The sequence below is a fragment of the Terrapene carolina genome, unplaced genomic scaffold, assembly GCF_002925995.2.
Source record: "Terrapene carolina triunguis isolate 2854851 unplaced genomic scaffold, T_m_triunguis-2.0 Scaffold111, whole genome shotgun sequence".
Taxonomy (NCBI): Eukaryota; Metazoa; Chordata; order Testudines; family Emydidae; genus Terrapene; species Terrapene triunguis.
In genome coordinates, this window is record NW_020664462.1 from 20,366,812 (window position 1) to 20,382,331 (window position 15,520).

Genomic DNA, 15,520 nt, shown 5'->3' on the forward strand with positions numbered 1-15,520 from the left:
CTGCCTCCTCCAGAACAGCTCAGTCAACGGGAGGAAACAGAGCTCGGAGCTTGCATTTTCATTGAAGATGGGGTAAAAAGATCAGTAGCTGGAGCCTTGAGTTGTTAAAATCACAACTCCATCTGTGGAGTACATGCATTCAAGGTTCCATGCGGATTGTGTCTTTCCATGTGCTCTTCTCTTCCCCTTCCCCATTCCAATTGAAAAATCCAATTCACATCACACCTCTAAATTACCCACAAATTCAATGACCCAGCTCATATGGTTGCATGTGGCTCCAGTTCAGATGGGAGCTCTATTGAATGTGTGTTCATCAGAGTTCCAGCACAGCTGTAGGTTAATAGACAAGCAGGAGGAAGACCCCATGGAGCACATGCAATGGTGTGTTTCAGACCTAAAGGGAGTGTGGGATAAAACACGAGCTGGGCTATCAAGGAGTCAATGGCACAAGGCATGTTAGCAAGAGATAGCAAAGCAGCCCAGGGGAGGAGAGTGGAGGCAGCCCTCGGGCAGATTCTATCTATCTGTGTCAATCCCTGGAGAGAGAGAGTGCACACTTTGGAAGAAAGATGGCCGGTGAGGCAAAAACTTGCCAGAGGGAGAGAGTTTGGGAAGTTAAGATTCACTGACTCAGGGTTTTTTTTGAGTGATTCCTTTTACTTCAAAGGAGGCTCATGAAAACAATTAACAAATCAAAGAAGCTGCAAGACACATCAATGACCTGATTATTCTATAGTTTCCCAGGTGGTGAAAGATGTAATGTATGCACTGTATTCTGTATAAACCAGTGGAGTATAAAGAACAGGAGTACTTGTGGCACCTTAGAGACTAACAAATTTATTAGAGCATAAGCTTTCGTGGGCTACAACCCACTTCTTCGGATGCATATTGAGTGAAACATATATCGAGGAGATATATATACACACATACAGAGAGCATGAACAGGTGGGAGTTGTCTTACCAACTCTGATAGTGCTGGGATACTGCCCCTAAGCCCAGTCACTAGGTCCAGGGATGATAGCAGCTGTCTGTACAATAGGCACAACTAAAACAAAGTGAGAGGGGGCACTGGAAAAGGAGAGGTGGTCACAAGGTCCTCTGTGTATGTAGAAGGGTCAACATGAGAGTGTGTGAAAAAGTAGTTGGAGGAGGTTGGAAAGATTGCCCACTGGTTAGGGCACAAGCATAGGATTTGGAGACCTACGTTCAAATGCCTGCTCTTGTAGGCCCAAAGAGGAAGCTAGTTGAATAGAAATTAAAAGGTACAGTCACAAAAGTGAAGTGCCTGCATGCAACTTTTAAAAACCACCACAACAGAGGCTCAAATTAAATGTATACCCCCAAATAATAATAATAATAAAAACATAGTAAGAGAACCAAAAAAGTGCCACCGTGGCTTAACAACAAAGTAAAAGAAGCAATTAGAGGCAAAAAGGCATCCTTTAAAAAATTGAAAGTTAAATCCTACTGAGGACAATAGAAAGGAGCATAAACTCTGGCAAGCCAGGCGTAAAAGTATCATTAGGCAGACCAAAAAAGAATTGAAAAGCAACTAGCCAAAGATTCAAAAACCAACAGCAATTTTTTTTAAGTACATCAGAAGCAGGAAGCCTGCCAAACAGTCAGTGGGGCCACCTACCTCACAGGGGTGTCACGAGATAAACACATTAAAGGCAGTGAGGCACTCTGGTACAATGATAATCAAGGGCCATATAAATAGGTTACATAAATAAGCAACTTTACAATCACACGGCAAGGGTACATTATATGGGATGTTTTAGCTACTGCAAGCTGCACTGCACTGCTTTCTATCAACCCATATGTGTCCTTTTGACAGAGAGATGCTTTGTGCCTATCTGTATTGGGTCAGTTTTCCCTATAGACCTAGTTGTCTCTTCTTTATAGCTGAGTGATATGAAGGTTGGAGCCTGGTATCCAAAGTATGAAGTACTTGTTTCAAACTGTTTGTGTTTGGGTACTTAGCTAGACAGTATACCTGGTCAGCTACCGTCAGATTGCCCCACTGGCTTTTCACAATGTCAAAACCTTTCCTATTGCAAATTTTGAGTCCACCATGGGGATGTGTAGCATACGTATGTTGTGCAGCATTTGGATTTCATTGAATGGTCCACAATGCTATCCAGGACTTTTCCTGGGTGGTTATCATTAATTAGTCAACACTGAATTTCATGTGCCATCAACTTTGTTGGGGCTTTCTGGAGTCCCTCCCAGTCTTCTCTAGTCCTGACTAACCTAAATAATTTTGTGTCACTTGCAAATTATGTCACTGACAGACACAAAAATAGACACTCCTCTTTTTTGGATCACTGACAAATATTGTAAACAACACCAGTTCCAATATGGAACCTAAGGGCACCAACTGCTGCTAACCATTTGTCATGTTGAAAATTGACTACTTATGCTTTGTTTTCTCTTTTAACCAATTTCTAATTCATGACAATTCTTCATTACTAAGTAGTCATGTAGTAATCTGATCAGAAGTAATATCTGGTGATGGACTGTGTCAAAGGCTTTTGGAAAGTCCAAATAAATTAAGTCAACTAATTCTCCTTTGGGGGCAGTCCCCACCCGCCCCGCCACACACACTGAAGTCAATGGTCATCTCTCCTTTGACTACCATTGGCTTTGGATTAGGCTATTGATCACCATTTTGTGTACACACCAAGATTTTTCTTGACAGAAGACATGCTGGTTTGTTCCTATTAAAACATGTTTTTCATAACAGATTTTTATAATATTTTTAAAATTGTTTCAGCAAATTTATCTGGCCCTGAAGTATGACTGGTCTTTAAATACCCGGATCACCCCAGTCCTTTATTTAAATGTAGTGTGGTGCTGGCAGCTGGCTAGCTCAGGTCAAGATTTCAGAGAAGTGTTAAGTGTACCACTTCACTGGTGGGTGAACTTCAAAGGAATGTTAAAATGTCCTATTGTATATCTAGGCACTTCACTTGTTAGAATAGATGTTAATTGTATTTGTCTTCATCTACCTACATCCTGTTGAACGTATATTAGTGTAACTCAATTAACCTGTTGTTGCTATATCCTTTTTCATGTCCTGTAACTCTGTAATTACTTTTATACAACTCTGCTTAATTAACATTAGGTCAAAAGGCCTGTATTTACATGTTTAGATGTGAAGTTACTTGATGTGTAAAATCTAATGAAGAATTGTTCCTGGCTATCACATTATGCTTACATTATCTCTAAATGGCCCATCGACCGGAACTGAAGCCTTAAAACTTTGTATGAGAAGGTTGTTGATTTCTAAGCATGGGTCATTATATGAAGAACAGTGGAAGATCCATAGACTTTGTCTACTTTTAGTCAACAAAGCAAGGCCCAGGTGGTGATGAAAACGCTTGCTAAACTGTTTTCAGCTATAAAAAGGCACACTGGGAGCGATTCCATATCTCTGACCCATCTGAACGCTGACAGGGGGGTTCCAGATGCAAGACAGAGGTCCCCAAAAGCCATTTTGGGAAACCCCGAGGAACTTATGGAAAACTAGCAGACATTACATCTCTGCATCATTTGGACTACAAACTCTAATTCACCTGTAATGTATTTTATCTGCTTGAATCTCTCAATGACTCTCATTTCCTTTTCTTACCTAATAAATCTTTAATTTACTAAAGAAATTGGCTGTCAGCGTTGTCTTTGTTGAGAGCTGAAGTACACCTTAACCTGGAGTACATGATTGGCCCTTTGGGGCTGGAAGAACCTAATGTGTGATGAATATTGTTGTTAATAACCTTTCATCATTAAGTCCAGCTTGTCTTAGTGGTAAATCATCTGTAGTGCCTAAGGGGACTGCTTTGTGGCTCCATGGTGAGACAGTATTCCAGCGGCGCACATTTGTTACTGGCTTGGTGAAATCTAATTATAGAATATACCACCAGTTTGGGTGTCTGCCCTGTTTTCTGACAGTCTGACCAGAGATTGGCCCCTCAGTTGTGAGCCACATACCAGGCACCGTGACAGATAGGTTAAACTTTTATTACCCTCCTAGCCTCTTTTTCTATAGCCCTTGGTGTTGCTGCTTATAGCAGCTTTACCTGCCTTTTCATTTGTTCTCTCCAGAGCTGCTTACTCTCCTCAAGTGTCAATCCTGGCAGATTGTGGGTATCTTGAGGGAAAGGAAAGTTACTTACTTTATCTGTAACTGGTGACTAAATTAACTGCTTCTCTGAAGATATTATCCTGACAGGATTATCATTCACCCTCAGACTTTGGGGTTTATCTTTATGTACAGTGAATCAGCATTTACACCTTGTATCTTATTTTTGTTGAGGCCCATTTTTTGGCCATGATTAAACTGGTTTATCATTTGGGAGCTTCACCTCCAGAACTGACAGGAATGTCTGGGAGCCAGTATTAACACAAATGGCAGGCGGTGGAACATGGTGGCTGAGGGGAGAATGGTCTGCACTTTATCCTACCACTGCTGCCCTCAAAGGATCAAAGTTCTGTAAGAGCTGAGAGAGTTCTGCTGGTCTCATGCTAAGGAATCAGGAGTCAGAATCCTGATGGAGTTATATCTTCAGAATTACAAGTAAGTGATTGTCCCTTCTTGGTAGAAGATACATCAACAATCAGACCAACTCAACCCTGATCTAGGAAAAATACTGATGCCATTCTACAGATTTACTCTCTTCTGCTCTGATCACTCATTGTCTCATTTCAGTCATGCTCAAGAGGGATTCGCTTGATCTTTCCTCCTTCAGCTACAGCCTGCATTACAGCCATTAGTTACAAACACCTGAGCTATGTCTACACTAGAGAGCTTATGCCGATGGGAGAGAGCTGTCCCGTTGACATAATTAATCCACCTCCAATGGGCGGCGGTAGTTACCAGTTATGCTGGTGTAACTTATGTTGAGCAGGGGATGGACTATTCACACCCCTGAGCGACATGAGTTTTGCAGACATAAGTGGTAGTATAGACATAGCCCCAGTGTCAAACTTTTACATCTGTCTTTAATTGTTACCCAGTGCCATCCATTTTAAGAATATGGTTGAGTACATGCGAACTTATCTTTTCTCTTACCATAACAAGGCACATAAGAAGGGGATTTGAGGGTGCTGTGGAAGTCACGGTGGATAATGCAGGAAATTTTTAGGAGATTTGAGGAATGGATTTCACGCACTCCACATATTGATAAAGGCTTATCATATTCCTACTCAAACCATAAAGCGCATGGCGAGACACTGTTTTTAAACATTAATACATCTTTAGAGAATAATCACTGGTGTTTGAGGGCTTGTGTTAGCTCTTTGTTGTATAAGAAAGAAACAAAATTCATCTTGGTTTTCTTGTCATTACTGGATAAAAGAGGCTATTTCTTTAGTAAAAAAACAGAGGGATCTAAATGATAAACACTATAAAATGCTTGTCTTCCCAGATGTCTTCAGGATAGTGTGAGCTAAAAGGAAATGCTTGTCTAACGTAAGGACAGCTTTTGGCAATCTTTGAGCAATTACATCTCTTTTGTGATGTCAGAAGCTTTTAAAACAGGGAAGAGAGGTAAGTGATCTAGTGCTTAGAGCAGTGGACTGGAAATCAGGACTTGGTTCTATTTTTAACTCTGCTACTGAACCACTCTGTGAACCTCTTTGTGTCTCAGTTTTCCTATCTGGAAAATAATGGGTGCAATAATCTTGCCAAACTAATAGTTGTTTTTGAGTTTTTTTTAAAGGGCACCATCCAAGTGCCAAATATTATATTATCAATACCCCAATTTTTGTAAAGTGAAGCTTCTTGGAAGCACAATTGTTGAAAAGAAAGAGGTTTTTATCAGCTGTTGAAGCAATGTGTTTATTGAAGTGATCTATGCACCAAATGGACTTGCACTTCCAAGCTTGAATTTGGCAGCATTTCTATAATCACTGTTGGAATTCAGCTGTCAAACAATCCTCCTCTCATGTGAGGATGGGAGGAGGTGTTTCTTCTTGAATTACTAGCAGAATTCCAACACTGCCTGCATGTCTTCAAGTGGAAACAATGGAGACAAATTAATAGAAAGAGAGGTCATAAAGGGAGAATGTCATTATGGATAACATTGTACAATTTTATTATTGTGCTTTTATCCAAACTTCACCTGCCCATTTGTTGGGGGGTTTGTTTGAGCTGCATTAATGGATGCATCAATGCAAAATTGTATAGTGGAATTTGCAAATGCTTCTGCAAAGATGAAGAGGTCAAAATTTGCCTGAATCTGAATATGTTACCCCAAATTTGACTTAGCTTTGCAAGCAAAGCAATGCTAAGATGGACAAATTAGACTCAAAGCCAAATCCTGTCCTTAGATCTTCATGCCTCATTGTGACAGAAGTCAGGGGAATCCCAACATTCTCAGACATCGGAGGGCAGAATTCAGACCTTCATATTCTTTTGGTAATTCTTGAGAACAACCTACATTTTAAAAACCGACTAGTCATTTTTGTGCCTAAATTCTTGGGTGCCCAATTTGAGGCAGCTTTAAGAGGCCTGATTTTCAGAAGACGCTTTCTGAAAATAAGGTCTATTTAAGGGGCTCATGTTGAGCAGCAAAAATGTGAGGCACCAAAATCAATGGTCACTTTTGAAATCATAGGCACTTTCTATTCTTAAATATCTATTTTCTAAGCAAATATTATTCCTCCTGACTTTAGTTACCATGCGCCTCATTACCAGAGACTTGAAATTAGTTTTTTGTTTGACTTTTTGACATTTTCTTTCTCTTCTTTATATTTTCATGACAACACAACAGAATATAGAAATAAATAATAAATTAATACATAGCCCTTGTATAGCACTTTTCATCAGTAGGTCTGAAAGTGCTGTACAAAGGAGGCCAGGATCATTATCCACATTTTACAGATGAGGAAGCTGAGATACAGGGAGTTGAAGTATCTTGCCTAAGGTCCCCGGCAGGCCAGAGCAGAACCAAGAATAGAACTCAGGTCTTTTGAGTCCTAGTCCAGGACATCTTTCCACCTTCTACAAACTAGGACCAATATTACTACCAATAGAAATGTTTTTTTTTTTTTATTTCAGCTCGGTAGGCTTGATGTTCCACACATCATTACAGGTGTGAAACTTTCCATTCCCAGGAAAATAATATTTAAAAATGAATACATATGTTTGTAAAGTGGGGTTTGGGAGAAGCACCACTCTCCAGCTATACCACTGACTGGCTGTGTGAAGTTGATCAAGTCTCTCCGCTCTGTGCCTCAGTTTTTTTGCCTGCAACCTGAAGCTCAAGATACTTTGAACAAGGGTGTTGTGTGACCCAAGGCAGGTCACATCACCTTTCTGTGTTCCTATTTCCCCTTCCATTCATTTCCGTCTTGTCTGTTCCATAAGCTCTTTCAGGCAGGGACTGTTTGTCACTACGTATATGTGCAGCATTTAGCACAATGGGACGCTGGTCTCAGTTGGGGCCTCTAGAAACTACTGTGCTTTTGAGATCTCTGGATGAAAATCATCATATAAGAACTAGGTAATAATAATAATAATAATACAATTAATAATAACAACAACAAGCTTTGCAAAGTGCTTTGCAAAGTGCTTTGGGATCATTGGATGACAGACGATTTTTGATAATCACGGGGAACTATTATGATTGTACAATCTAAACCCTCAGAAGGAAACGGCCAAACCCAGTCACAGTTGCTGGTGATGCTCTGCTCCACCAGAGGACAACAGCTGGGATGATCTCCCAGATTTTTACATGAAAGATATTTATTTACTAGGGCCTGTGGGATTTTCTTCCAGCACAGCCACTGAGCTGCAGGGAGGCACGGAAGTCTCATGACGCCTCAACCAGCTTTAATTTCCATTCATACAGTTTCCATCACAACACATACATACAGAGATCCAGACAGACTCACACCCCTATCATCTGTGTTTTCTAGTGAAATATGTTATCCACAAACAAAGGAACAAAGATCTGTCTTAAAAAAAAGGGGAGGGGTAGAGTTGGGGGAGTAATGGCTCTTACAGTCAGTTGTGATTTCGTAGGGGGAGTTGAGGCGTGCATCTCCGCAGGGTGAAGTGCTCACATACAGATGGAACAGAATGTTTTCTTTCAGCCTGTAGCCTCCCTCTTTTAATCGCACGAAGACTGATCGCTCCCAGTCCTCTCGCCGTTTGCTATGATCACAAAAGAAGTTCCGGGTCATTTGTTACATTCCAAATCAGAAACATTTCTGCTCTCTCAGTGGTGGTTTTGTTTCTCTTTGTTTCCTTTGGGGTTTTTGTTTGTTTGTTTTATTAGCACCTTTCATCATATTTTGGCTAGTGTCAATGGTAGAAAAATAATTAGCTGCTCTAAGTAAATGAGGTGCTCAAAAGGTCCTGGAACTGTCGATGTGTTTCTTGGCTTGCTTAGTTGGAATTTATTCTAATGATAGAGGGTATCTGGACGTGCAAATACAGTACATAAATCTCACTGTTACTGATGGGACTTATGTGCATATATCAAAGGAGAACAGCTCCCTTAGGTTTAACAAATTATCCCTATTCATCACACCCCTAAGCATGTGCTCAGATCCCATTGAAAGTCAAGGTGACTTAAGCACATGCTTAAATGCTTTGCAGAATTGAGGTCATATAGCAGTGCCCTGAATTTATGAGCAGAAATCTTGAAAAGAAAATAACAGATTTCAGACATCCAAAAACAGTCTTCTGTTTTCCTCCCTATTCATCCATAGCCAAGTGTGAATGCTAAAGGAACCCCCTCTGTAACTGACCTCTGATTCTTGACTGACAGTGGCTCTCTTATCTGTTTTGAAATCTTTGGAAATCACAAGTTACCTGGAGTAATGAAGAAAGAACCTGGGCCCTGTGCACCAAAAACACAGACCTCTACTACTTGAGCTAAAATACTAATTCTTGTTTGAAGTGCTGTTGTAGCTGTGTTGGTCCCAGGGTATGAGAGGGACAAAGTAGGTGAGGTGATAGCTTTTATTGGACAAACTTCTGTTCGTGGAAGGTAGAAGCTTTTTGAGCTACAGAGCACTTCAGACACTCTGCTTCCTTTCCCAGACCTACCTAAGAGCTCTGAGTAGCTCGAAAGCTTATATCTTCCAGCAACAGAAGTCTTCCAATAAAAGATATCACCTCACCTACTTTGTCTCGCTAACAAAACTAATTCAGTTAGGTAGTAGCAGTAGTAAGTTCTTATCTTCTGAGTGACTCTGCAGCTAGAAGGGGACACATTGCACTTAGCCTACCTGTCACCAGGGCCGGCTTTAAGCCGATTCGGCCGATTCCCCGGAATGGGGCCCCGCGCCTAAGAGGGCCCTGCAATGTCCGGGGCTGTCGGCAGAGCGAAAAAAAAAACCCTCCTGCTTCTCCCCCCTCCCTCCAGTGCTTGCGCTGCCATACAGCTGATCAGCGCAAGCGGCGTGCTTGGGGAAGAGGCGGGGCCAGGGTGGGGATTTGGGGTGGGATCCAATGGGGCAGTGAGGGGGGCGGGGCTGGGGGCGGGGCCAGGGCCAGGGCGGGGATTTGAGGAGGGATCCAATGGGGCAGGGAGGGGGCGGAGTCGGGGCGGAGTTGGGGGGGGGCGTGAGACAATTCGTGTCCCGGCGTGGGGTCCCGCACCTGCTAAAGCCGGCTCTGCCTGTCACCCTAGCAAAAGTTGCCAGGGAAGGCAAGTTCCTCTCACTAATGTGGTTTAAAATGAGCAGGTTTTACGGCTGTTTTCCTGTGCAGCATCCCAGGTGACTTCCCTTTGCATTGTTTGAAGGCAGTGATGATTTTTTTGACAGACAGTCGGATCACACACCGTATAGTGATGAGGATTATAATTTTTAGGGTGATAATGTGATTAGTGTAGCTGAGAAATGACAAGCTTCTCACACTGTGATCACACCTCTGCCCTCAGATACACCAGTGAAGTCAATGGGTAGTATGTATGCATACCCTGAGACCAGAAACGGGTCTGTATGTGGAAGATTCTCCTACATGGAACAGGATTTCTGCCCATCTAATCTGAAATGTGGGCAATCCTTTTGTGCAGGGTAGTTCTGATGCTCTGCCTACGCTTGGTGTAACTGGGATGCCTTTTTTTCCAAGATGGGAACAGGATTGTTCCTTGCTGGGCCTGCTTGTTTTTTCCCAGTGCACTCTGTGCGCCATTAGAGCTGTTTGGCTGTCACTCTTCCATGGTTTGGTTGTTTTGTCAGTTTTTGAGGCTATGATGCGTTTTCTGTCAGGTGAAATTTACAGGCACATTACCCTGCCTGTAGGAAAAGTGAACCACAAGGTTTCCTGAGGAGAGACCGCCACATGCAGCTCTCTCATTTTTCTTCCTGCTTTGATGGAATTTCCCAGCCACACTAATTACATTATTGCCCTGATAGAAACCTCTGAAATAATAAAATACCTATAAGGCCTGCTGCTTGGACTTCAGAGAAATCACTGTTGCCTTTAAATAATTCACTACAAAATCAGCTGAGAGACTGCAGAGCAGCGCAGTCTTAATGCCTGCTATTATTATGTAAAACTCGGGGGGGGGGGGGGGGGGGGGAAGAAAGCTTGTGCTACTTAGAAACAGTTGCTAGGTTGCTAGGTAAGGTAGTAGGTATGTTGGAATAGTCCTTTACTGGGCTGGATTAAGTGAGTTCATCATCACCCAGCCTGTTCTATTATTTTTCACTGATTAACCCTATTCCTCTTCCATTCCCTGAGTATCAAAAAGTGTCTATGGCTAATGGGAGATATATAGCTGCTTTAAAAATAGTCAGCAGAGCTGGAGGGCAGTGCAGCCTGGGTCTTGCTCCAGGATTCTGAAAGCATTATTATCTCCAGGCTCCTAACCAGCCTGCGGGGTCGTATTTCTAGGGTTGATCTTGAACTCAGATCTTTCCCTGCATGGTAGGTGAGCATCTCTAATACTGAGACAACTATGATTCTCTTTTTAATGAAAACTGGGAGCAGAATGACTGGGGTGGATTCCCTGGGCACCATGCATACTTGTGCTGGGTCCAGGCGCAGGTTTATCCTTGTGCTCTCAGTGTGCTAGGACTAGGGGATTCCAGAGCCAAAAGTGATGCTCATAAGAATGGGACAGTGGGAGAACAGTATACCTTATCAAATGCACTTCTTCTCCCAGAGACATTGGGCCAGATTCCCTATTACCTAGCCCCTGGCATAGTCATTTACACCCAGGGCCGGCTCTAGGATTTTTGCCGCCCCAAGCAAAATCAATTTTGGCCGCCCCCGCCCCGTTTTTTTCTTACCCCACCCCCCGGCCCCGCCTCAACTCCGCCCCTTCCCCAAATCCCCAGCCTAGGAGGGAGGGTGAGAAGCGGCGCGCACGCCGCGGCCACTCGGAGTCTCCCCCTCCCTCCCAGGCTCTCACACCTGGGAGGGAGGGGGAGCAGCGGCGCACTAATCAGCTGTTTCGCGCGCCGCGGCCGCTCGGGATCTCCCCCTCCCTCCCAGGCTCTCAAACCTGGGAGAGAGGGGGAGCAGAGGCGCGCGAATCAGCTGTTTTGCGCACCGTGGCGTGCGACTGGCAGCAGCAGCAGAGGCGAGCTAGGGCACATTTTTAGGGGCGGCAGGGGCGGCATTCTGGCGCCATGCCGCCCCTAAAAATGTGCCGCCCCAAGCACCAACTTGTTTTGCTGGTGTCTAGAGCCGGTCTTGTTTACACCTGTGTAGTGTGAGTGCACAGAGGGTTTAAAATATTACAAAGTCAGCATGTGGTTTACAGCTACTTTGCACAGGCACAGATAACTACCCAGTGAAGAATGAAGTCCATTGTATTGGCACAAGCATCATGACTTCAGGATCTGCTATCAGTATAACAGTTCCAGTGCAGGTAGTGGCTAAAAGGCAGACTCTATTCCTATGCATTTCACTGTTATGCACTCTCTTTCTTTCATATATGGTATCTGGGATGTGAAGGAAGGCCTGCAGGTGAGCAGAATTGGTAACAGCAAAATAGCAGAAGTTGAGAATTTTGACGCACAGGTAGGGCTTCCTATTTTCATTGTTTAGGCCCTGATTCAAAAGAATGTTCTTAACTTTAAACCCGTGCTTAAGCCTGTCCTTATTCAGCAGGACACTTAAGCATGTGCTTAAAGCTGACTTCAAAGGGATTTAAGCATGTGCTTAAGGTTAAGCACATGTTAAGTACTTTGCTGAATCAGGTTCTTACTCTCTGAAAAAATTACAGGAGTTATTTTGGGCAAACAATGCTTGTAAAATGTAGGTAAGGGAAGTCTGCAGACCAATTACAGCACTATAAATGTGTATGGTCTCCCACAGGTACCTTAATAGCAAGCTTAACAGAAAAGCAGTCAAGTCCATTAAGAGACCACTGGGATGAAAACAAGGTATGAGTTAAATTTATGGCTAAGTGGCTGGTTTTATTGCAGCTAATTTCATTTGATTGGATGAAAATTACTACATGCTTCATCATGTATAAGCTAAAGTGTAGTTTGGATAGAGGCTGCAATCTGATTGGCTGAAAATGCATTAGCTCCCAATGCAGCTTATCTCCCTGGGAACTGCAAAGCCTTTTTACTAGCAAGATCACTATGCCATACCAATATTTTCAACAGGCAGATAATCGTTTTATTAAGGGTGATCTGTAAAGAATGAAAATATAGAGCCTGATTCTCCTTCTCACAAACCAGTGTAAATCAGAAGTAACTCCACTGAAGTCAATGCAGTTCACGGGTATAAAACAGTTTTTGTAGTCTTTTTTCATTCTTTATGATGTATAAAGAAGGCCTCCAAAAAGGTTTTTTTTTGTTGCTTTTTATTTTTACATTGGAAAAGTCTGGTCTTAGTGGGATTGTGACTGTCACAAATAAAATAAAATAAATCTGAGCAGCCAAGAATTTTTGTAACATCTATTTAATTCAAACTTCTGACAAACTTTGAGAGAAAAGTTCTGTTTGTGAAACATTCAACATGCCTATCTCTTCACTTGAGAAATGAGAAAGCTCCCATTCCAGGCCTCTAATCATCAAAAACCTCAACAACAACAAAAGACAACAAACGGAACTGGCATTTCTAATGTCAAAAACAAGAGGAATTAAAAATCTGTATTTGTAATTTACATCGTTTTTATAATTTTGTAGTTGTATCAAATATAGAAGACAGTATAGTGTCCTTGTTCACTTATCTATTCCTCTTCCATCCCTATTGTTGCTTCCTCATGCATCCCTGTTCCTGCTTTTTTGAAGCCCGTCTATAGACTATTAGACAAAAATCTGAGTCTGCAAAGCACTTAAGCATGTGTTAAAGTCCCATTGAAGTCAATGGAGTTATGTCAATTTACTTCTACTAAGGATCAGGTCCCATTATTAAGAAAAAAGAGTACTGTTAAAAACTCATAAAATAAATTCACCAGGGGTGAAGTCCAGCCCTCATAGACAAAATTGAGTAGCTGGGCTGGGTGGTGGACAGACGGGTGATGAAGACTGTAGGGTAGCCACCAAAGCACTAACGTGTCCTTTCCATAGGGAAGGATGGGAGCATTTATGTAGCAGAGAATCATCTGTCTTGTCCCTAATCTGCCCATGGATGGGGTGCAGGGAATCACTCTTGAGCTGAGCTCTGCAAATGGCATATAGACCCTCTCTACCCCCCCCGCCCCCAAACCTCTTCCCTAAGCTGTGCAATGGGAATCACACTGGGTTTGTCTGCCAGGAGAACCTCCACGCCAGTAGAAGAGGGAGGAAAATTTAGTCCAAAGTGTAGAAGTTGTTACAAAAACCCGCTTAGCATTTCACTTGAACATCCACAGTTTCTTGACTTGTGACAAAGCTCCTGATGATGGCTTGGCATTTCCTTAGTATAGCAGTGAACATTTGGCATGAAGAGTATGTAACATGGTTATATATATTCATATTATTCTTACATATAAAAGGATTATTTGATTTATACATGGCTAGCAAGGGAGCCACAATATTTTCAGCTCTGTGTTTCAAAGGTGTTGGGGTTTCACCATTTTTGATGGGGTTTTTTTGTGTGTGTGTACAGGTCAGGGGAGCAGCGGTTTTGGTTCTTTCCTGAACAGAAACATTTGAAGAAGTTGCCATAAGCAGAGTTTGTGTTGCACTTAGAATTCTCTTTACAAAAAAAGTAACATCAATCAAAATAACATAATATAACTGAATGTGCTACGAAGGTGGATCAATACAATAGCTTAAAATATGGTGGTAGCATTTATAAGCCAAGAGACACAGGTACAGCTTTCAATATAAAGCAAGTACTGGAGTTGCTAACTGCTGAAAACATAATAATTTAATGTAAACTTGAAATGAAAACAATACAGAGTGAAGGAGCGAGAATGCTAGTTGTGATTAAACCCCTCAAGGGTCTTGTCTGTCTCCCCTACCGTGTTAGACCATCCTCATCTATTTAACATCTTCTCGTAGCTTGAAGTGAAAATTTACTAATATTATTATGACTATTATGGTTGTCCCCACAACGTGACAGGTGCTCTCCCACGTGTGCAGGAAGACACAGTTTCATCTCAGGCCTGGTCTATATTGTGGGGGAGGGAAATCAATCCAAGTTACACAACGTCAGCTACGTGAATAACATAGCTGAAGTCGATATACTTAGACCTACTCACCGCAGTGTCTTCACTGCGGTGAGTTGACTGCTGCCATTCCCCTGTCGACTCTGCCTCCACCTCTCGTGGCGATGGAGTACAGGAGTTGACGGGAGAGCGCATGGGGGTTGATTTATCGCTAGACTAGATGCAATAAATCAACCCCCGCTGGATCGATCGTTGCCCGCCGATCCGGCAGGTAGTGTAGACATACCCTCAGAAATGCTTTAGTCTTCGGGGCCTAATCCAAAGACCTTTGAAGTCAATAGGAGTTTTTCCATTGACTTTAATAGGCTTCGGATAAGACCCTGTGAAGACAAAAAATGGAGGGTACAACTTACAACTGAGGGTTTTGTTGTTGTTTCTTTGGATCTTTGTGATAAAAATATACGCTACCCATCCACAGCTTCAGCTCCTTATTTGTTAGTTTCTTGTAGGCATCTTGCTAGATACATCCGTGGATAACACTTAGCACAATGGGGCCATGAGCCCACATTGAGGCTTCTAGGGATTACCCAAATGCTTTTAAATAGAGTCTGTCCAGAGCAGAGATCTGCAGAAAGTAGGGTCTTACAGATCAGCTCAGAAAGGGTGATCCAGGCATCCAGGGCAGTGTAGAAGAGATAGACAAGGATGCCATCAAGGCTGAGGCTGGTATTGTTGTGGCAGCAGAAGGGGAACTTGTTAAGGGACAGGAATGGATAATTAATTACTATAAAAATGAATAATCTAAAAACCAACTGCAAGGGCAAGGCTGAAGACACTAGCAACAAAGAGGCACCCACATCAGAATCATTTCCAGTAACTTTGCCTGCTATGACATTTTAAACAAAATAAAGAAGGAGCAATAATATCTACCAGTAGTTCTTTCATAGCAGGTCTGCTATATTGTTAACAGGCAGTGGTTCTCTAGCAAGCCTATTGTTCTCAAT

At 42.5% G+C, this 15,520-nt stretch overlaps 1 protein-coding gene across 1 annotated transcript in view; it reads right to left on the bottom strand.

Moving 5' to 3' along the window:
- Window positions 1–15,520, bottom strand: part of ADARB2 (adenosine deaminase RNA specific B2 (inactive)) — a 414,939-nt gene that overhangs the window by 45,996 nt on the left and 353,423 nt on the right. The window contains exon 6 of the mRNA XM_024203992.2: window positions 8,007–8,158. Coding sequence (XP_024059760.2) covers window positions 8,007–8,158 — 152 coding nt within the window. The remainder of the gene's footprint in view (window positions 1–8,006; window positions 8,159–15,520) is intronic.